This window comes from Polypterus senegalus, chromosome 11, assembly GCF_016835505.1.
Source record: "Polypterus senegalus isolate Bchr_013 chromosome 11, ASM1683550v1, whole genome shotgun sequence".
NCBI classification, from domain to species: domain Eukaryota; kingdom Metazoa; phylum Chordata; class Cladistia; order Polypteriformes; family Polypteridae; genus Polypterus; species Polypterus senegalus.
The window spans coordinates 151630335-151654388 of NC_053164.1; the positions used below are offsets into that span (position 1 = coordinate 151630335).

The 24054-nt window shown below is 39.1% G+C and overlaps 1 protein-coding gene across 10 annotated transcripts in view; it reads right to left on the bottom strand.

Annotated features, from left to right (window-relative positions):
• Positions 1 to 4337: 4337 nt before the first annotated feature.
• LOC120539626 (oxysterol-binding protein 2-like) overlaps positions 4338 to 24054 on the bottom strand; it is a 257524-nt gene continuing 237807 nt past the window's right edge. For all 10 annotated transcript variants that reach the window (XM_039769915.1, XM_039769912.1, XM_039769911.1 and 7 more), the window contains 5 exons: positions 23381 to 23484; positions 21812 to 21907; positions 18854 to 19038; positions 16211 to 16431; positions 4338 to 6292 (listed from right to left, as the gene is read on the bottom strand). In XM_039769915.1, the coding sequence (XP_039625849.1) occupies positions 6150 to 6292; positions 16211 to 16431; positions 18854 to 19038; positions 21812 to 21907; positions 23381 to 23484 (749 nt within the window). In that variant the 3' untranslated portion in view covers positions 4338 to 6149. The remainder of the gene's footprint in view (positions 6293 to 16210; positions 16432 to 18853; positions 19039 to 21811; positions 21908 to 23380; positions 23485 to 24054) is intronic.

Sequence of the window (24054 nt, forward strand, 5' to 3'; positions counted from 1 at the left end):
GAGAGTTTGATTTGAAGAAGAGTATTAGGCAGTTATTTTTTTTTTCTGGCAGTAAAGAATCTGTCTTCTATTTTAAAGCATTTCACAAAAGAATTAACAAATTCCTTATTTAAAAACTAACCCCTCAGCACACTAAAATCTGCACATTTGGTTGCATAGGAAATTGGTTTAGATAAGGCAACAAAGTGTTTTTTTTATTTTCACTTTTCTTTTGGCCTATTTAAAAAAATCTTGTTTTATTTTTACATTTCTCCATAGAGATGGGAGATATATATATATATATTATGCATGCCAGTGTGTGCTCTTCCCTCCATCTAAGTCCCATGGTGATGTTCTTAGAATGGAACCCACACGTATGGTGATGGAATGTTTGCACACTCATGGATTCAACTACTGCGGACTGACCACCACGAAGAACAGCACTTATAGCCTCAGAGCTCCAACGCTACAAGGTGGACACTGTGCCCTCAGTTTCTCTCACTGATGAAGGATCCATCACTGAAACCACAGGAAGATATTCATTCTTCTGCAAAGGCCCATCACAGTCAGAGATGCAGATTAATGGAATGGGCCTTGCTGTCAAAAATCCCAGCGTCTCCTGTTGGCATTAGCTCTTGTTTAATGACCACTGGTGAAAGGTTCCTATATGACAATCCTCAGCAAATATGCTCCTATGCTGGATTTGAAAGAGAATGAAAAAGGTCAACTTCTGTTTTTACCTTGACAAAGCAGTCTAGAATGTTCCTGCTATAGACAAGATCACTATACTTGTAGACTTCAACGCATGACTTGAAAGGAGTTCCGATGTCTAGAATGGTGTTATTGGAAAACATAGAACTGGAAACATGAACGCGAACGGTCTCTGACTCTTATCCTTCAGTGCAGAGCACTCTCTACTACCGACTCAGTGTTTCAGCTCCCCAACAAACAAAACACATGGGTGCATCCTAGACCAAAGAACTGGCATCTCCTGGACTATAAGATTGTGGGTGTGATCTCAAGGATGTCCCGATCACATTAATGATATGAGGAGCAGAATGCTGGACAGACCATAGACTTGCTCAGTCTGTCCTCCACACTGTACTTAGACCACCTACTACAAGACAATCCCCTAAGCCATGTCTCATCGTTGCATCCCTTGACACCAGAAACACATTGACAAATCATCTTCACACTCAGCTTGAACAGATCCAGATCCAAAACATGAATGGTGACATCATGACTACCAATCCTGATGCTAGTGAACTGTGGACCTCACTGCTAACAGCCCTGCAGTCATCCTCTAAGAAAGACCTTGCATTCTCCAAAAAAAAAAATCCAGACTGGTTCAAATGGCAGCATTTCAAGCTCACCTTGTGAATCCATCATTAGTTTCCCTCCTGCAGAATTGGAGAAAAAATTAGATCAATTAAACAACGCAAGCTCCATGGAATCTAGAATTTCTGTTGGATCAACAAGGACACAGAAATCTAACACTAAAACATGAAACGTGAAAACAAGACCTAAATGCATCAAAGTAATTTAAGGTCCTTCTCGATGTAACATAGCTCCAGTCCAGAACACAGATGGTGCAACACTTCTCAAAGACAAGCGACAGATATCGGATCGTTGGATAGATAACTTTCAAGAACTGTTGAACCAAATATATTAAGCAAATCTTTCAGTCCCCAAGAAGATCCCCACATTCCCCCTAGGTCCCTGAACTAGATGAGTGTCTAACTCTCCACAAAGTCAAAACTGCCATCCAAGCAGAGGAAGAAGGTTCCCAGTGAAGATAACTATGGGGGATACTAAATCCTTTTGCCAAGTTGACGGATTTCTTCACTCTGTTGGAAGCTTGCCAAATTTCCAACTCAAGGAAATATAGTACCATTGTCGCCATCTACAAGAAAAAGGGGGACCAATTGGAGTGTGGCAACAGCTGTGGTATTTCACTGCTGGATGTTACTGGGAAAGTCCTTACTCTTGTCATGCTTCTCTGGCTACTCAGTCAGGTTGTGGACAAAATAATTCCGGAGTCGCAAGCTCACTTTCATCGCAAACACAGCATAAATGACACAATCTTCATCATCCGCCAGCTCTTACAGAAGGCTCAGGAACACCAATGAGATCTCAGGCTCGCCTGCATTGACCTGCAGAAAGCATTTGACACTGTCAACCGTGAGATGCTTTGGAAAGTACACCGTATGTTTGGATGTCCCCCAAAACTCCTCACTATGCTCCGTCTCCTTAATGCCGGGATGAGGACGAAAGTCCTTGTTGGCGGAGAAACACCTGCTCCCTTTGAAATCACTGCTGATGTCAAGCAAGGCTGTGTCCTGGCTCCGGTGCTTTTAAACATTTACTTTGTCACTGTCACTTTTCTATCCAGAAATGCATTGGATGGCACTGATGGGAGTGTGGATCTGGTACCAACTGGATGGCAATATGCTGAAACTCTGAAGATTGTCAGCCCACTCCTCATCATTATCATATATAAACTCCAGTATGATGACGATGTTGCTGGCGTAGCTCTTCAGTCGGAAAGCCTTCAGAGGACTGTTGAGTCCTTACACTCGTCCTATTCCTGAATGGGCCAGGAAATCGGCACCTCCAAGATACTGACACTTCAGACTGCCTCACAGAACACAGATCCTCCAGTGGCCATCAACATTGGCAATAAGATGTTGGGAAACGCACAATTCTTCCCCTACCTCTGAATATTATCTAGCGATGCCTCTGTGACTGAGGAGATTGCGAACTGCCTCCGAGTAGCCTCCTCTGCAGTCACTCACCTAAGCAAGCGTGTCATCTGTAACTGAAATCTCTGCATGGCAGCCAAGGCTGTGGTATATCACAGGGTATGTATATCATCACTTCTTTATGGATGCGAGTCCTGGACTCCCTACCACAAGCAAATCTACACACTAGAAGTGCTACACATCCTTGTGGAGTGGGCATGTCATCCTCTTGAGTCTCAGCTTCCCTGAATGATTTTTATGGTAAACTCACTGAAGGATTCTAACCTCAAGATGGACTAAAGAAATGCTTGAAGGATTTCTTGAAGCATTCTCTCAAGGCCTGCTCCATTCCACATACTGTATGCAGCTTGAGACACTTGCTGGAGACTGTACGCTTTGGACAATAATTAAAGAAGTCTGTTACTTTGAACAACAATGAACCCATCAACAAGAGGAGAAGACAATGGCAAGACATTACCATCGAAACCAACCCAGTGTACCTGGGGGGCCCAGGACCTTGCCCACTATGCCCCTGGGTGTGCCTTTCCCGAATTAGCCTGCAATCCCATCATCGCACAGGAGGGGAAGTGACATAAATGGACAAATGAGTGAACAGCATCATTGTCGGACAGCCATGACTGACTGACAAATGCTAAGACTCATTTACTTACAGAAGGAAAAGTGTGACTAGTTAACTAAGACAGTTTCACAAAATGCAGGATGCCTCAGATTAAAACCAAATATAATAGTATTTAGTCCTCCAGTGCACAAATTGATAGATTGCATCTGTTATGCAATTCTGGTGAGCAGTGACTAGTTAGTGCAACATACATTTTTTGAAATGCAGGGACCATTTTTGACAGTTGTGCGTACACCACTTACGTAGAGCACAGGTGACCAACTCTGATTCTGGAGGGCTACGGTGACTGTAAGTTTTTCTTCCTGCCACTTTCATAATCAGTGATCAACCTCTGCTGTTAATTGACTTCTTTTCCCTTCATTTTATTGCCTTGTTTCTATTAAGACTCCGTCCTCTATCTTTTTTGCTTATATGGCAGCCTCAAACTCTAACCAATTTCACTCCAACCAGTTTCTTAATTAGAAGTCAATTCTTATTGTTAATTAAACCTGTTATTTAATTCCATGGGCCTGTTGCTGCTCTCATTCTGACACATCAGACATTTCCAGAATGATTTTCTTTTTTCCAAGAACATTATCAATATGTTTTATAGACCTGAGCAGATCAACATTTCTGAGACCTTCACCTTTTCTATATCGTATCTCATTATCGTTTGGCTGCTAGTAAAGCAAAAAAGAAGCAATTTAAGAGGTGTGAGTCTTATGTAGAAAATAAAGCAAATTAGGCAAAAGAATTTAATTAACAGCACAAGCCGACCACTAAATAAGAAAATCATTAGAATGAAAACCTGCAGCCATTGTTGAGCCCCAGGATTGGAGTTGGCCTCAGATGATCTACAGTCATGTGAATTGTCTATCATTCTTTCTGTCTTTCTATGTAACAGACAACAGACAATCGGGCACTAAAAGTCAAATCATGTGTGTCTCATGTTTTAAAAATATGTATATTATATTTTATCTCTAGATAAGACAAATAAATCAACACAAGCAGAGGTTTAATTAATAGTTGCATAATCACAAATGTAAAATTAACTTGTTTCTACTATACATAGCGAAATGTCAGAAAGAACATTTGTTTGTACTGGAATTGTTTTTTTTTTGTCTGTCTGCACTTGTTTTAATTTAATATTTAAAGTTTTAGACAGCTACTGATACTGAAATCTTACACTTTTAGGCTACTATTGAAAGAGGTGACAGTAACATACATTCTGTATTCAAGTACAGTACTATGATAGTATAGCAAAAAAATAAGCCAAATACCAAATGATGTGCAACTGCGCAATTAGGTAAAGATATTTTTTTAAATTTGTTTCTTCAATAATTTCAGATTATTGGCATCTCCATGTGTGTTGCATTTCATTATTATTAAAAGCATTATGGTTGGGTAGTTTTTGGTCTGGAGGTCATGGGCACTATCCAGTAATAGAAGTTGATAATCTGTTTGAAAAGTTTTGTATAATGTATAAAGAATCTCACATTAGTTTTGTAGAGGTAGTGGTGCACTAATGCATTTTAACAGGAAAATTAAGTTTTTGAACATCATCTGTTGGTATTTTGAGTTGCTAATACAGTGCTAATGTATTAGTAAATAATGAATTACGTACAACCTGATTGATTTTTCTCCTTGTGGTTTCCTTTACATGTCATGCTAAATTGTATTTTGTGTTCACTAATCGTCCACACCTGACATGAGCTTGAAAATTGATCCTGGGCCTCAGAATACATCTATTATCTATAAATTCCATTCATCAAAGTTATGGCCCTGTATATAACCATGACTATTGCATTGTGCATATGGTGTTTGTTTTGATTCACTGGAAAGTATAATAGAAAAGGTATCAGCATAAAATGGCAATAAAATGATCAGACATACATATTTAGATAGAATATAGAAATTGTGCTCCATACAAATCAGTGATTATGTCATAGTTATTCACCTTAGCCTGCAGGTGCATTAGATTAAGCAAAAAAAAAAGAAAAACAAAGAAAAATGAATCATAATAGGTAGTCCCTTACAAAGACTTTTGCAATGCCATCAGTAAAAAACTGACATAATGCAGCCTGTTTTTCATAATAAAGAATTTTCAAATAACAATGTACATACATCTATTAAATAGAAGGCTGTGCTATTTTGTATCAATAATTTCAAAGTTAACTTATATTCATATATTTGAAACACATTTAACTTAAAAAAAAAAAAATAAATAAAGGTTTGATTTTATAACTAGTTGAGAGAAGTTTCAAAATGTCTATGGGCCCAATCTTGCCACTGTGGGATTGTCCTAAAAGTAAGTTAATTAATTAAACATGTTACCATTTTGTTAAGGATCGTCATTATATTGTAAGATAATTATTAAATATAGCAGTGTAGTACAGTAAGAATAAAGGTTACATTATATCTGATATGTAAACACTTGTTGCTCCTGTAAAGGTTCATATGGCTGAAGTATTTAATTCTTTATTCTGTAACAGAAGAATGGGGCCCTTATGTCTGGGATTTTGTTAAACATCACCATTGGCTTCCTCCACAACAATGTCCACTTCACAGCTCCTGTTCGAGTGCAAAAAATTGATTTCCTAATAATAAATCCAACTCTCAAGGCAATTCTTCACACTTACTGTATTAATTAGAAATCTGTTACCCTTGTTGAGAAATTGACTTTTGACATTGAAGCCTCTTGACCTTTGGTCTCTTGTGTTTCACCCAACTGTCCAAGTTTCTGCCCTACATTTGTTTTCTAGTGTTGTTCTGTGACATTTTCCAATCTGGCATTTGAGATTCAGATTCCATCAAAAAATATCAGGGCATATTTTCCAGTCTTGTTTTTCTTTAGCCTCCCAGTATCCGCCCTTATACATGTAGGTCATTTCTCCAGTGGCAGAATCAACCTTCTTCTCAAACCACAGAGGCTGATAGTTTTCATACACTCGACCTATGGATAAAAAGGACAAAAATAATAAGAAAATGAGAAACTGTGGTGATGGAAAGAATCTCAGAGTGTATGCTTTGAGAGCATGTTGAGGTATATGGTGCTTCAAAAAACATTTTGGCTGAGGGGGCTTCTAAAGGCAATGGCTTGCAATTGAGGCTGAAACTGTGTTAAATGCCAATCTTCAGGTATTCACCTATAAATTAAAGGAATGAAAGTGTTTATTTTTATGGCTGGCAGTCAGGAATGAAAGTGTTTATTTTTATGGCTGGCAGTCACTATAACATTTTCAAGCAGTTTTATAATACAACTGATGCAGCACAATTTCTGAGCCATTGCATACAATACTGTACAAAAGTTTTAGTCCGGTGTAAAAAAATTATGTAAAGTAACAAAGCTTTTCCAAATATAAATTGTAATTATTTATTTTTTCAATTTACAAAATGCAAAGTGAACTAACTGAAGGAAAATCTAACTCCAAGCAATATTTGGTGTGACATCAATTCTTATACGTATGCTTGCACAACGTCGGTGATTTTGTAGGATTATAGTCAGGTGTATGATTAACCAGTTATACCAAACGGGTGCTAATGATCATCATTTTCATATGTAGATAAAAACACGGTCATTAACTGAAACAGAAACAGCTGTGTTAAGAGGCTTCAAAGTGGGTAAGGAACAGCCAAATACAGCCAAATTCTGCTTATACCAAGGAGAGGTTGTGGAAGACAGCAACAACACAGAATGTAGTTTATACTACATCAGAAAGGTCTCTCCCAGGTGCAGATTTCAAAGCACACTAGGGTTTCAAGATGTGCTGTTCAAGCTCTTTTGAAGAAGCACCAAGAAACTGGCAAAGTTGAGGACCGTAGATGCAGTGGTCAGCCAAGGAAACTTTGTGTGGCAGATGAAAGACACATCATGCTTACTTGCCTTCCAAAATGGAAGATGTCCAGCAGAGCCATCAGCTTAGAACTGGCAGAGACCTATGGGACCCAGGTACACCCATCTACTGTCCGGAGAAGTCTGACCAGAAGAGGTCTTCATGGAAGAACTGTGACCAAAAAGCCCTACCTCCGATGTGGAAACAAGGCCAAGCAACTCAACTATGCATGAAAACATAAGAACTGGGGTGCAGAAAAATGGCAACAGGTGCTCTGGACTGATGAGTCAAAATTTGAAATATTTGCCTGTAGCAGAAGGCAGGTTGTTCGCCGAAGTACAATAATGAGTGTCTGAAGGCAACAGTGAAGCATGTTGGAGGTTCCTTGCAAGCCTGGGGCTGCAATTCTGAAAATGGAGGTTTGGTCAGGATTATTGGTGTCCTCAATGCTAAGAAATAAAAGAAGATACTTATCCATCATATAATATTATCCAGGAGGCATTTGATTGGCCCCAAATCTATTCTGCAGCAGAATTTCTATGCGCAGCCAGGGTGTTGAGTGGGTCTGGTTTGGTGGACTCGGGATTGGGTCACAGCTTTTTGCAGATGATGTTGTCCTGTTTGCTTCATCAGGCCGTGATCTTCAGCTCTCTCTGGATCGGTTCGCAGCTGAGTGTGAAGCGGCTGGGATGGGAATCGGCACTTCCAAATACGAGACCATGGTCCTCCGCCGGAAAAGGGTGGAGTGCCCTCTCAGGGTTGGGAGTGAGATCCTGCCCTAAGTGGAGGAGTTCAAGTATCTCAGGGGTCTTGCTCATGAGTGAGGGAAGAATGGAGCGTGAGATTGACAGGTGGATCAGTGCGGCGTCTGCAGTGATGCGGGCTCTGCATCAATCTATTGTGGTGAAAGAGGAGCTGAGCCGTAAGGCAAAGCTCTTAATTTACCATTCGATCTGCGTTCCTACCCTCACCTATGGTCATGAGCTATGGGTAGTGACCGAAACAATGAGATTGCGAATGCAAGCAGCTGAAATGAGTTTCCTCTGCAGGGTGTCTGGGCTTTCCCTTAAAGATAGGGTGAGAAGCTCAATCATCTGGGAGGGGCTCAGAGTAGAGCCACTGCTCCTCCGCATCGAGACGAGTCAGATGAGGTGGCTCGGGCATCTGATCAGGATGCCTCTTGGACACCTCCCTGGTGAGGTGTTCTGGGCACGTCCAACCGGAAAGAGGCCCGGTTGTCCCGGACTATGTCTCCCAGCTGACCTGGGAATGCCTCGGGATTCCCCCGGAAGAGCTAGAAGAAGTGGCCAGGGAGAGGGAAGTCTGGGCATCTCTGCTCAAGCTGCTGCCCCCACGTCCCGATCTCATATAAGCGGAAGAGGATGGATGGATACAGTTTTTTACACCTGCCTAAAACTTTTTGTTCTAAAGTACATTATATATTTGTATAGGTAGTGGAAAAGAAAGGTTATGAATTTAAATGTTTAGTTTACACATCGAAAAATTAAGTTAAAACATATTATAAAATACATTTATCACTGCATGACAACTCATTTAATTGGAAAAGTAATCATTTCATATTTTTATAGCTTTTCTTTAACTCCACCATAATAACCAGAAAAATGATATGTGGTAAAGGAGTAAGCAGCAGTCTAGCACATTATGGAAGTGACAAGGATAAGGAACTTACGGAGAGAAATCACAGAGCACAGGGCAAAATCTAAATCTTTTTGTTGGTAGTAGTCTGAGTTGTATTCTTCCATATTGCACAGACTAGCATAACTGAAGTTTGAGAAGAATAGCATAATGATTTTGCTCGAGTACATCAATATGTGTCTTGACATATATCAAATGACAAGTGTAGCAACACAATAATAATATCCCATGTAGGATGATCTTCTTCTTTTAGCTGCTTCCGTTAGGGGTCGCCACAGCGGATCATCTTCTTCCATATCTTTCTGTCCTCTGTATCTTGTTCTGTTACACCCATCACCTGCATGTCCTCTCTCACCACATCCATAAACCCTCGCTTAGGCCTTCCTCTTTCCTGGTAGCTCTATCCTTAGTACCCATCTCCCAATATACCCAGCATCTCTCCTCTGAACATGTCCAAACCAACGCAATCTCGCTTCTCTGACTTTGTCTCCCAATCGTCCAACTTGAGCTGACCCTCTAATGTACTCATTTCTAATCCTATCCATCCTTGTCACACCCAATGCAAATCTTAGTATCTTTAACTCTGCTACCACCAGCAAAGTCTCCTACTTTCTGGTCAGTGCCACTGTCTCAAACCCATATAATATAGCTGGTCTCACTACTGTCCTGTAGACCTTCCCCTTCAATCTTGCTGATATCCGTCTGTCACTCCTGAAACTCTTCTCCACCCATTCCACCCCTGCCTGCACTCTCTTTTTCACCTCTATCCCCACAATCTCCATTACTCTGTACTGTTGATCCCAAGTATTTAAACTCATTTACCTTTGCCAACTATACTCCATGCATCCTCACCATTCCACTGACCTCCCTCTCATTTACACACATGTATTCTGTCTTGTTCCTACTGACCTTCATTCCTCACCTCTCCAGGGTCTCCTCAACCTGCTCCCTACTATTGCTACAGATCAAAATGTGATCAGCAAACATCATAGTCCACGTCTGCCAACCTGTCCATCACCATTGTAAATAAGAAAGGGCTCAGAGCTGATCCCTGATGCAATCCCACCTTGAATGCACCCATCACTCCTACCGCAGACCTCACCACAGTCACAGTCACATATCCTGTACAACTTTTACATACTTCTCTGCCACTCCCAACTGCCTCATACAATACTACAACTCCTGCGGTGGGCTGGTGCCGTGACCGGGGTTTGTTTCCTGCCTTGCGCCCTGTGTTGGCTGGGATTGGCTCCAGCAGACCCTGTAGTTAGGATATTGCGGATTGGATAATGGATGGATGGATGAATGGATGGATACCACAATTGATCTTGAGGCACCCTGTCGGATGCAATGCAACTCCTTCTGGCCTTCTCTATACTTCTCCATCAACACCCACAGAGCAAACATCACACCTGTGGTGCTCTTTCTTGGCATCACCTCACCTCCCTTCTTAACCTAGCTTCCATTACTCTTTTCCATAACTTCATGCTGTGGCTCATGAATTTTATCTCCCTGTAGTTACTACAGTCTTGCACATCCCCCTTATTCTTACATATCGGCACCAGTACACTACTTCTCCACTCCTCAGGCATCCTCTTACTTTCCAAGATTCCATTAAACAATCTGGTTAAAAACTCCACTGCCATCTCTCCTAAACACCTCCATGTTTCCATAGGTATGTCATCTGGGCCAACGGCTTTTCCATTCTTCATCCTCTTTGTAGCTGTCCTTACTTCCTCCTTGCTAATCCGTTGTACTTCCTGATTCACTATCTCCACATCATCCAACCTCTTCTCTCTCTCGTTCTCTTCATTCATAAGCCTCTCAAAGTACTCTTTCCATCTGCTCAACACACTCTCCTCGCTGGTGAGTAAGTTTCCATCTTTATCCTTTATTACCCTAACCTGCTGCACATCTTTCCTGGCTCGGTCCCTCTGTCTAGCCAATCGGTACAGGTCTTTTTCTCACTCCTTAGTGTCCAACCTCTCATACAACTCATCGTATGCTTTTTTCTTTAGCCTTCGGCACCTCTATCTTCACCTTGCGCCTTATCTTCTTGTACTCTTGTCTACTTTTTTGCATCTCTCTGACTATTCCACTTCTTATTTGCCATCCTCTTCCTCTGTATACTCTCTTGTACTTCCCCATTCCACCACCAGGTTTCCTTTTCCTCCTTCCTCTGTCCAGATGTCACGCCAATCACCCTTTTTGCTGTCACCCTTACTATATCTGCTGTAGTTTCCCAACTGTCTGGTAATTCTTCACTACCACCCAGTGCCTGCCTTACCTCCTCACTACACTCAACCTTGCAGTCTTCCTTTTTCATATTCCACCATTTGATTCTTGGCTCTGTCCTCATTCTCTTCCTCTTCTTGATCTTCAATGTCATCCTACAGACCACCATCCTATGCTGCTTAACTACACATTCCCCTGCCACCACTTTGCTGTCTTCAGTCTCCTTCAGATTGACTCTTCTGCATAGGATGTAATCTACCTGTGTGCATCTTCCTCCACTCTTGTATGTCACCCTATGTTCCTACCTTCTTAAAATATGTATTCACCACAGCCACATCCATCCACTATCCTCTTACTTTCTTCATTCCCCTCCTTGACACCATACCTACCCATCACCTCCTCGTCTCCTCTATTCACCAACATGTCCATTGAAATCAGCGCCAATCACCATGTTCTGTCCCTTGGGTACACTGTTCATCACTTCATCCAACTCATTCCAAAAAATCTTCTTTCTCATCCATTGCACACCCAACTTGTGAGGCATATGCACTAACAACATTCACCATCACACCTCCACTTTCCAGCTTCATAATCATTATTCTGTCTGACGCATCCCATGTAGGATACTGCGTGCAATTAAAAATGGAATAAGTCAAATTTTTAACTTGTACAAAGGTAGACATTTTGACAATGGTTGGAGAATTTCCATACCCAATGATTAACAAGAGAACAGTAACCATGAAAACAAACTCTGTCTAAAATGATTTAGTGCTAGTTCAACAATTCAAGGTTTCTTTTTTTGCCTACTCGGTGCCGTTGTGCAGCATGGCAGTAGAGAGTCTGAACAACTCAACACATCTGCATAAAACAGCAAGAATGAGCTTTCTTGAAGGACTTTACTGGACGCATCTTGTTGTAAACTGAAATATTTACAAAGGAACCATAAACATTTTTACAAGTGTACAGCTAAAGACAATAAATAAGAAGTAATGATATAAAAGGCAGTGCATAGCAGACAGTATACATTAAACAATAAAGCTTTAAGATATATGACCATTACAAGGTGAGTGATTTCCAGGGTCTCATCATGACAAGAGATGCACTTAGAGAGAGATTCAGATTGTTGTGTACCACAACTAACCAGACCCAGGGATTTATATACCTTACATTTTGAATGTGACTGAAACAGGAGATAAAGAGAGGTATCCTGCTCTTCTCAGTTAGGCTTTTTCTGCTATTTTCTTTGCAACTTCATAGTGAAAAGCATTATTCCTTCTGGCACAAGCGTTTAGATACTGAGGTTCCCTTCTTGAAGTAATATCTGTTTTTCAGTGTTCTGAGACTGGAGCTTAGTTACTGTCACAGGACTTGAATTGACAGAGGCGATCTCAGCTTTCAGCTCCCTAAAGAAAGCTTTTAGGATTCAGAGAGGAGAGATTTTCAGAGAGTGCCCACAGCTTTCCCCCAACAGAGATAAGTGCAGCTAGTTTTTCAAGGAAGATATATTGGTTAAAGTCACTTCCAGTTAAAAAAAAAAAGCAGTCCCTGCTCTTGGGCATGTTATTTTGTCCATCACAGTTGTGACTTGTTAAATTACAGCTCTTTGTTTGGACTTGGGGTCAATTTGGAGCCTTCTGGTGTGAAAGGGGTCTCTACAAAGGTGTCAGTTCAACTGCTATTCACATCTTTGTTATAAGATGAAGTACAGGCTGACCCTAATATGGTAAGAACTGCAGTTCAGTCATTTACAGTATTCTGGAATATAGGTTAGAGGAAGGTAAAACTGGATTTCTTCATTTCTGTTAAATCTACTGTCTTAGCAGGCCTTGTGTGCTACTAAAAGCTTAGCAGAATGGGCAATGGCCAGTTTGTCCTTCATCATTGAAGCATGTGTTTTGGCAGTCTACTGAGACTAAGATTATGCGTGCACGTATTGTGCAACGAAATGACAAGATCTAATAGGGATACTAATTTAAAACTAAACATAAGTTTAGAACAGCTGCTTTAGCACAGATAGTGTTCCCACCAGAGCTGTCATTTCTGCCTTACAGCTCGTGGATCTGCATGGAGTTTGCACATTCTCCATGTGTGTTTATGGACTGATTGGTATCAGTTCTTTTATTACTATATCCTTGGGAAATGTGAAACAAAATGCACTTTAATATTTGATAATTTGGTTTGTGTGCGCCATTTTACCATGGTTTGACTCTATTGTACACTAGGTCTTTTTCATTTTCTAACATATTTTTTTTTTATCATGTGTGCACATGACACAATACATCAAGTAAGTTGAGTATTGATTGGCACTGTGAACTTATCTTGAGATAGTATCAACTTACAGGTATTTTTGCTCCTTCAAAAATTTAAGGCTTTTATAAAAATACAATGCAGTGTAAAATGTTCAGATTTATTATTACGTGTACAAAGTACAATGAAACTCTTATGTGTGCTTTCCACCGCCACATTTAAATTTGGCATGACTCTTTGGCATAGGCTCTGTAAAACAACAACACAGAATGCAATAGGAAAAAAAGTAGGCACTATTTAGGAAAACAAAAATCAAATGATTTGAACACTTCTCTGTTGGTTGTTACAAGCCATGCTAGAATAAACATTGAACAAACAGAATTGCAGAGATGCAACCAGATTAATACACTGCCTGAAGATTTCACAATTTGTTGAATTGGAAGGTGAGCCAACAAGCGAGCAAGAAATATATTTTTACTCCAATTAAATAGCAACATCTGTGATAAAATTGATTTTATTTCTGGTTTATTTTTGTTGTCACAAGCATGCTCCAGAATTGGGGAAGCCACACTGTCTTAAATCAAAACCTCTGCCACTTCAAAATGGACATATTTGGTAAGTGTTAAGTAAGGCTTTTGTTTTCATGTTGAATCCTTTACCTTCATTACAATGCACAAAAGCAGAATGGATTTTTTTTTTTTTTTTTTAAATCTATAAAAGCGCTTCACTTTAGAACACAGTTTTATGTGGCAAATGGATATATACCATAATTGTAAAGAAATAAGTTTGACTTGAAAAATACCAAACTTTTCCTTTAAAAGAACGTACTGCAGATTACTTAATTTATGTTATATGGATATGTAACTTTTTGGTTCGCTTGGTTTGACCTAAAGGGATACGTTACTTTCAATTGTTTAATTTGTATCAACATGATCTATTCACAAACATTCAAATATATGCTATAAGAAATGGTAGCAAAACAAATTCAATCTATCTGGTCGCTGTTAATAATTAATTACTGTGTCTCTGTGTGGCTTTAAAAGTGACTAAAGAAGCCAGATATAGGAAAGAAGATCTCATTTTAAAAAAGCCACTTCCAATCGCCACAAAATGAATACAAATTATACAACGTAGGCCATGGGTGTCCCCACCTGTCAGTGATAAATAGAAAGTTGTGAACAAACTCATACCACATTTGAAGCAAATCTAGTTTATCATGCTCCTTGATCGGATGGTCTGTGGACTTTGGTGGTAAGACAAATGAAAGACAAGCAGTGAGGAAAAAAGAAGTATAGAGGTTAGAATGTAAGGATTGTGATTTTTAGCTTTTCAGATTCACAGAAAAACATGACAATGTAGAGGTGGAGTGAAACAGAAGGTATATAGATGAATACTGCATACAAGGGACAGAACAGGAAAGGTGGTATGACATTTGGTGGGAATGTCTGAAGAAAACTGTCCAGCCATGCTGGATTTGGTGTCCTTATATTTGAACACCAGTTGAACAGATGAACAACTGAAACATTTAAATATCAGTGTAGTTTAGTTTAATGACTGATTAATATACTGGCCTTAATGCAACTCAATGCCATGTTTATTATTTGAGAATGCTCAGTGTTAATCATAACCATATTTTGGAACTGTGTGTTTTCTCTTGATATTACTTTGCATTTACACTTCTTTGTTGTTTTTGTGTACATTTTGTTAGCTTATCAGCTATATCTTCATGTCTTCCTTGGAATTTGTTGTCTGTTGAAACGCCAAACGTATCATTTTTGATTTTACCATGTCTTCACAGCTGACATTGTCTAATTCATAAAATCAAATCTTCTTATAAACAATGGAACTAGCCTTTCTTGTCCTGTCTCATTTTTGTTTCCATATACCAACTATGGCAGCCACTTAAAATAAGTAAAGACCTAGTGTAGGTTGATGAAGCTAGTGTGCTACAATGCAGAAAATACAAGTGAACTTAAGTATAAATGTGAAAGACTGGCATTAGGGCATGTTTTTGGTGTTGGTGTCTGGCCTGCCTATGAAGGAGATGACTGTATTTGGTGGCAAAGATTTGCATCAAATGCGCTTCATGTGGATTGAAAGTTTGTTATTTTGATTGATTGTGATTTTGAACAAAGTTCTAATATGTTAATATTATTTGAAACAAGGCAAAATTGTTTGGTTATATGGTTGTATGTAAGTCTTAGAAAGGCAGCCTTCTGTGGAAGTGCAAAGAGTAAAGTGAAGGAGAGGACTAAAGAATATAAGGATGGAAGAGACGGCTGATGACATGAGAAGGGATGATTTTCACAGGAAGGATAAAAAAAAAAGGGTTAGAAATCTGGGAGGTAATTGGCCAAGTCCAGATAATGGCCTTTTAAAATACTGATGTGTAGTGTTGGTAATGTTTTTTAATATATATTTTAACAGGTCCAATTTGTTATGCTAAACAGAAACTGAACCAAAATGGTGCCAGAAAATAAATAGTTCATAAACAGTGTAATTTAACATTAAAATTAAGATTAAAAAACAAAAAAAAATATACACAAATAGGAAACACATAAACTAAATTAAACTAAATAAACACACCACAGACTGTTTACCCTTTTGCAAAGGTCCCTGCTGTCTGCAATAGTTTTCTTTCTCTTCTTAGGTATAATAAATCCACTGCCAGTTCTGATTCCCACTCTCATTTTGTTTTTCCTTGCAGAGGGTGGCCAGTAATATCCTATCTCAAAGTCCACTGACCATAAAGAAACACTACTTCCTATATGCCCCTTAGAGCGCTGTACATGATTCCCTGCTTCCTAATTGAAAGAGCTAAGACTGGTGAACTGCTCATTGGAACAATAACTGTGAAACATGATCGAAATATTCATTCGTTTATGACAGACCGTATTTACCTCCATTAAGAGCTTCTGCTGATTCAGCCTCTCTCCTACGGCGTACAGATCTTTGTTTTTCCTCTAACCGTTGCTTTTCCACATTTGCCTCATCCCAAAGACCGTTTTCCATGAGACGCTGGTCAGGTCGTAAACGACTATCTGTTGGTGCAACTCCTTCCTCAAACTCATTGAGAGTCAGTGCTAGCTCAGAGAAGCAGTACATATTTTCTGCGTTTTCCCTAAAGCACAAGAAACAGCATTTAAATAAATAGTCAAAAACACAAGATGAGCACCACCCTTTATCATCAGTGCATAGTAATCTTAACTTACTACATCCAAATTGCATACAAAAATTATTTATAACATGTGTGTCATGCATCATCCAGGAGGTGGTCTACCCCATCCGCTTGCTCTGAGGAGACTACCAGAATTTGGTGTGCCAGTTTTGTTTGCTCTATTGAGACCTCCAGGAGGCGGTATGCCAGTTTTTTAGGCTCTGCTTGGACTGCAGCGAGGTGGCCTCCAGTTTCCTTTGCTCAGTCAGGACCACCAGGAGGTACTTTTCCTGTTTTGTTTGCCTAGTTAGAAGTGCTGGAAGGTAGTCTGCCTGTTTTGTTTCCCTAATTCAGGACCCCTAGGAAGTGGGCTCCAGTCATTTGCCCAATTGGACCCGCCAGGAGGTGGTGCCCAGTCATTTGCCCATTTGGTACCACCAAGAGGTAGTTTGCCCCTCTTGCTTGCCCTGGGGGTCACCAGGAGGTGGCCTGTTCATATAGCAAATGCAATAAAAACTCTTGTGTCATTAAAAAGTTAGTCACATTTTGGATGGCTGGGGCTGTATGACAATGAACCTACATGAATCATTTATAGCAGCAGGAGATTCAAATAATTTAAAAATAAATACTGATTTGAGCCCCTGAAGAGTGTACACACCCACACTGACACATTCAGGGCCAATTATCAGCAATTGCTTTGTTGTGAAGTAGGTGGGATACATAAAGATTTGTTTAGATAGATCGATACTTTATTAATCCCAAGGGGAAATTCACATAATCCAGCAGCAGTATACTGATAAAAAACAATATTAAATTGAAGAGTGATAAAAATGCAGGTAAAACGGATAATAACTTTGTATAATGTTAACGTTTACCCCAGGTGGAATTGAAGAGTCGCATGGTGTGGGGAAGGAACGATCTCTTCAGTCTGTCAGTGGAGCAGGACAGTGACAGCAGTCTGTCGCTGAAGCTGTTCCTCTGTCTGGAGATGATACTGTTTAGTGGATGTAATGGATTATTAATGATTGACAGGACCCTGCTCAGCACCCGTCACTCTGCCACGGATGTTAAACTGTCCAGCTTCATTCCTACAATAGAGCCTGCCTTCCTCACTAGTTTGTCCATGAGGCATCCTTCTTCTTTATGCTGCCTCCCCAGCACACCACTGCGTAGAAGAGGGCACTCGCCACGACCGTCTGATAGAACATCAGCAGCATCTTATTGCAGATGTTGTAGGACGCCAGTCTTCTAAGGAAGTATAGTCGGCCCTGTCCTCTCTTGCACAGAGCATCAGTATTGGCAGTCCAGTCCAATTTTTCATCCAGCTGCACTCCCAGGTATTTTATAGGTCTGCACCCTCTGCACACAGTCGCTTCTGATAATCACTGTGTCCAGGAGGGGCCTGGGCCTTCTAAAATCCACCACCAGCTCCTTGGTTTTGCTGGTGTTCAGGTGTAGGTGGTTTGAGTCGCACCATTTAACAAAGTCCTTGATTAGGTTCCTATACTCCTCCTCCTGCCCACTCCTGATGCAGCCCATGATAGCAGTGTTGTCAGCGAACTTTTGCACGTGGCAGGACTCCGTTGTATTGGAAGTCCGATGTATATAGGCTGAACAGGACCGGAGAAAGTACAGTCCCCTGCTGCGCTCCTATGTTGCTGACCACAATGTCAGACCTGCAGTTCCCGAGACGCACATACTGAGGTCTGTCTGTAAGATAGTCCATGATCCATGCCACAAGGTATGAGTCTACTCCCATCTCAGTCAGCTTGTCCCTAAGAAGCAGAGGTTGGATGGTGTTGAAGGCGCTAGAGAAGTCCAGAAACATAATTCTTACAGCACCACTGCCTCTGTCCAAGTGGGAGAGGGATCGATGTAGCATATAGATGATGGCATCCTCCACTCCCACCTTCTCCTGGTATGCGAACTGCAGAGGGTCGAAGGTGTGGTGGACCTGTGGCCTCAGGTGGTGAAGCAGCAGCCGCTCCATGGTCTTCATCACATTGCTCAAAGCATTACAAGCTGCTTTTGAGCGTCTCTGTACTTATGGAGTTGAAGATTCACAGATAGCCACTAACAGTAACCATAGTGCATATATCTACATTGGAACGGATTGTGGTGTCCCACCCACTCCATGATAAAACACCAACCGATGTGACATGTATTTGGAATGTGGGAGAACATGTAAGCAGCACATAGTCATTATGTTAAAAATAATGTTGAATACAACAGAAACAGGTATCACTTTGAAATAGATTATTGAGATGTATCTCCTAATGGGATTCAATTTACTTTTAGGATATTTTTACATTGATTAGTATTGCCAGATTTGTCTTTTCTACTGGTCAGTGCATTTAATGAGGATCAAATATAATAACTCACTCACAGTAAAGGATATTTCTTCCACAGTAATTTGGGAGGAAGGGTCTGGTACACAGTCTTCTGTTTCCCTTCGGACGTGCTGTTGCCACAACTGCTCTGCATAATCTTTGCACACTCCATCTTTTCATCCCAGGTACCTGAAAGAATGTACTGTGCTTTGTTGTCACAGTCAGTAACCACTCCGGTAACCTGTCACATGGAAGTTTACACTTGTTAGATATAGTCTTTCTGACATAATAAAGTGGTAAACAATCTGAAAGTTTTTTTAAAATAATGAACCATTAATTTGTTACACATCTTAAAAAGCAGAACATCACATCTACTGCATTTACTGTGTCCTCATACCATTTTCCAAACCACTTTAGATACAAAATGCACATATATCCAGTATAACCCATTTAGATTTAAAAACACTGTAGGAAAAATAACAATATTGTATTCTGATTAAAGAAAGCTTACCTAAAATACTGATATCCAAATAATAAGAGAACAGACCTCACAGGTTCCTTCCTAGATCTGACAGTTGATAACGTCTCTAAACCTCACAGACTAAATCTATCCATCTACCTTCCAACATTCTTAATCCAGTTTTGGAACATAGATGTACTGTTCAGTAGAACAAGAGAGCAAATACCTGTGGCACTGCATTATGTTTGACAAAGTTTGGTTTGCTCTAGTTTGTTGTGTATGCACTCTCAGGTGTATTTATTATGAATTGACATGAACTTAATTTGTATTGCAATCATGCATCCCACCACCATCTCCCATGAAAATCTGTCTCCCTGCTAAATTTGTTCTGCCACCGACCCTGACCGGAGATCAGACTTTAAATCACATTTGTTGAAAACACAAACCTTAAAATCATAATTAGCATTGACTTTTGGCCTGGTGTTTTAGTTTTTAGATATTTTATATAGTGTTTTCTCTGTTTTGTCTAAGTTGTTCTGCTTTATACTTTTACTTTTCTTAGCTATTTGTATTATATATTTTTTGTTTCTTTCCCTTGTTTTATTATGAACCTCTGTGTTTTGTTGATTGCATTATTTTGTTACTTTTTAAAAAATAGAGCAAGATTCCAGATTAAGTAAATGCCCTCAGGTGCTACAAGCAAGTCAAGTTAGAGCGACTGTGGGCTACTTAAATCACACGTTACCTTAATCTAGCTGCATTATTGTTGTAGTTCTGTTATTCTACTCCTGTTTTCTGTTGTGTTGTTGCTCCTTTTGTGGCGAGTTTCCTGACCTTTTTATTTTGGTTCCTTCAGGTTTAGAATTTTTTGGCTCACTAATTAAGAATTAATTTTTGGATTTCGCATTTGGGACTACTTTTTATCCTTTAGCTTCCTTAGCATTAAGTTTACGCCAGAAAAACAAGTCAAAAATGAAAAAAAAAAAGTATAACAAATGCATAATTACCAAATCATCAACATAAATACAACAGGAATGGTATGCCTAGTATTCACTGCTGTACTGATGCAGAATTAGTCATGTCATGTTTTGAGTCAGTCAGCAAAGCACAGCCCAATGTTGCAGTTGGGAGACTACAAGCATAATTCTTTGCACACTTTTCTTATAATCTTTTTTCTGTTGCTTGTGCATCAGAGTATAGAACGTCAAAGACTTATCTACAAAATCTATGTGTCAGTTGTGTTTTTGTAGGCTACCACAGGGTAAGGCTTAGTGACTTCCATATTTTCCCTGACACAAATAAAAGTTGCAGCATTGTGAACAGTACATAGAGGACTAATGTCTTTCTTGTCCTTGCACTTAATCACAATCATTTTGCCTTTTTACTATGCACCTACTTGCCCCACTGTGAACTTTCAGGTGACCGCATTCAGTGGGTGTATCATGGCAGTTTGGTCATACAGTACCATATGCATCAGTTTCACTATCTGTGCCAATATATGATTCACACTGTCATCAATATCACTTTACTCAACTAATGGTTTAATCAGTTTGTCAACTAATGGTTTAATCAGTTTGTTTTAAAACTATCTTTACAACTTCTTGTTTACATGTCATTGTCTTTATTTGAGGACTCCATCCCACTCATGAATATTGATGATGAGTTAGTTACCTTAGCTGCAGTGGGCTGGCGCCCTGCCTGGGGTTTATTTCCTGCCCTGCACCCTGTGTTGGCTGGGATTGGCCCCAGCAGACCCCCTTGACCCTGTAGTTAGGATATAGCGGGTTGGATAATGGATGGATGGATGGATGGATAGTTACCTTAGATTGGCGAGAAACATAGAAATATTCATGATTTTTTGCAGCATGAGCATAATGTTATTTCATTCACTAGAAGGCAGTGAAGTTCTGTTCCAAGAGTTATTCGGGCTTAATACTGACAAATCATTGCAAGTTACCCTGAGTCTAACTCAAGAATAACCACATTTACATAGAATTTCAAGCCTGGGTCACGCTTGGGGTTAATGCCAACGAAGTTAAGTAATTTTTTTATTTTTCACTTTTTTTTTCACCTTCTATTTTGAATTTTTTAAATTTGCATATCTTTCATGTTTTTTTAGGACTCTTGTATAATTAAATTACTATTTTATAATCAATGATTTCTAGATATATACATTTTTCTTTAATTTCCTTAGTTAACTAATGAAATAACTTTATATACATTTCTGCTGTGTGGTTATTTGTTTTTGACGGTTTTGTTCTCCACTTGATTACTAAGTTGAGTTTGCAATAAACATTTTAACAATAAGTTAAACTACTGAGATAACTATATTACTGATTTAATGTCTGCTGAACAGCACCATCAGTTGGAAGGCAAGTCAGTAGCCCCACTTGATTTTCATGCACATGCTACTGAAAAGATGATTGCTGAATTTTAAGAAGACTAATACTTGATGATCTGCAGTCTACACTCTAAACCAAATTCAATATCAAAAGGAAGAACCAAAATGTGTTTCTTAACTGGTTGCTTTAGGAATACACCAGCTCATGCTTACCTTTCTTGGGATGTCTCTGGAAAAATAGCTGTACGGAGTGAACTTTAATTGGCAGGTTTCCTTAGTTTTGAGATTGACCAGATCTATATCTCCTGACTGCATGTAAATTAAAAAAGAAAAATCAATAAATCCAACAGTACATCAGAACACATTTATATATACTGTATATACACACACATATGAAAAACTATTATGTAAAAGGAGGTATATAGCATCTATCTTATGATCTTACTGGTTTGTAAACCCCAATGTCAGACATTCTGAGTATAATCTCATGTGCCAAGACAGTGACTTCTCTAACATACAGTTAAATGCTAAGAAGTTCAAATTACCTTTGGTTAATTAAATCAAAACAACACATTGAAGGGGGAGATAAATACACAGGAGATAAATAAAGATAGCCTGCCTTTGGATGTTGTTTGTTAAGAAGGATGGCTTTTCCATTTTCTCACCTCATTGTAACCATCACCTAAAGCACTTCCTTCCAATTCAAATCTTATTCTTTCTCTCTTTCTCAGTACCTCAGTCCTCTTTTTCCCTATGCCTGTAAGACTTCATTTAATTTATATCCAAACTTTAAACTTTTATTGGCTATGGAAAAGCGTAATCTTTAAATCCACAAGTGGAGGTCTAGGTATAACGCCTTTAATCACTTAATTATTAAGTAAAGATTCATTGGCAGCAGGTGCTAAGCTACCTGCTAAAACCTATTTTACAGCACCTATTTAACAATGGAGGTCAGCATCAACCCACACTGGCATGAAGAGATACTCTGAAAGCCAGTGCAGTACATGCTCCTCTGTTTGACACTAACCTCTGCTGAGCCATTCTGCCATTTAGTATCATTCTAGTGCCACTTACAGACAGTTGCTATGATATTTATGATGCTATGTTTTAGTACATAATTTACCACCTCATTTACATCCGTGTTGTAAATTAACACAATGTTATATGAAAACACTAAAAAATGTGGAATTACATCACAAGCCCTGTGCTGTATTTCAGCAGTAATGATACATATGTAACAATTCATAACCCACTTCTTTTATTTTGTGTCATAAATTGTTGTAGTGCTATGTATCATATCCAAAGACACAATCAATTAAGCCAAACACTATTTATGTATTTTTTGCATACTTCCTCAGCACATAATATGTAGCAATCCCTGAAGAAAACAGGTATAGGTCCCTTTTCAGTTATTAATTATTGTGGTTATATAGATTATTTTTATTTGTATGTCAATTGATCTTTTCATACAATAATACTTATTTGTTACCCAAAAGTGACATGTTGTATTTTTGATAAAAGGAAATTATTTAATTATAGCCATGTATTTGGATTGCCTTGCAGTGAATGGCCATACGGTGGTAATATTCTTAAATGATATTTATAATTCCTTCCGGGTAAGTGTATTTCAGACATTTCAAAGGTTCATAAAAAGGTTTAAGACCAGGATCTTAATTAGCAAACATTACTGGATTATTTAAATAAATAAACAATACTTAAAAGCTTGAAAATAGATGACTAAAGTAAATACAAATAAAATGTTGATAACAAATTTAAACAGACCTGATCAATCCACAGCTTCCCAACAATAATATTATGAACTGTAGATGTGACTTTTCTCCATACATAATGATTCCCACTTGAGTGAAACAGTAAGTGAATGGCACCTGCAAAAGAAAAAGGAAAATGTGCTTGCAGCTCAGTATTTATAGTGAATGGAACCTTTCATCATTTTAACTGTGGTTCAATAAGTGATGATTAAAATAACTTTAAAGTTTCTAACTTGTTGGTAAACCTCTAAACTGTGTGATAATTTGCTAGAGATAAACTGAAGCTTTTCAGGATAATGTATATTTACAATCAAAGGGAATGATTATTGCATGTTTCTGTTTGTTCAGCTATTGTTTACCAAATTGTCTTAGTAAACATTGCTCATGATTAAGTCTTCATTGCTCAGAAAGGAATTTAACAGACATCATGTCCAGAATCCTCTCACACACACCCTTATCAGACTGGCAAAACTGGTTCTTACCCTCAGTACTTTTTCACAGAGCTGCAGTAGATACTGGGATGGGACATAGCAATGCCAACATCTTCATCAGCTGGGAAAAATGGAGTTTCTTTACTTCCTACCTAGGCTTTCTACTGGACATGCACAGAAGATATATTGTTGATTTTGTTGGTGCTGCCTCCCACTCCAAAAGCTAACTGCAGGAATTCATTAACACTTTTGCCAG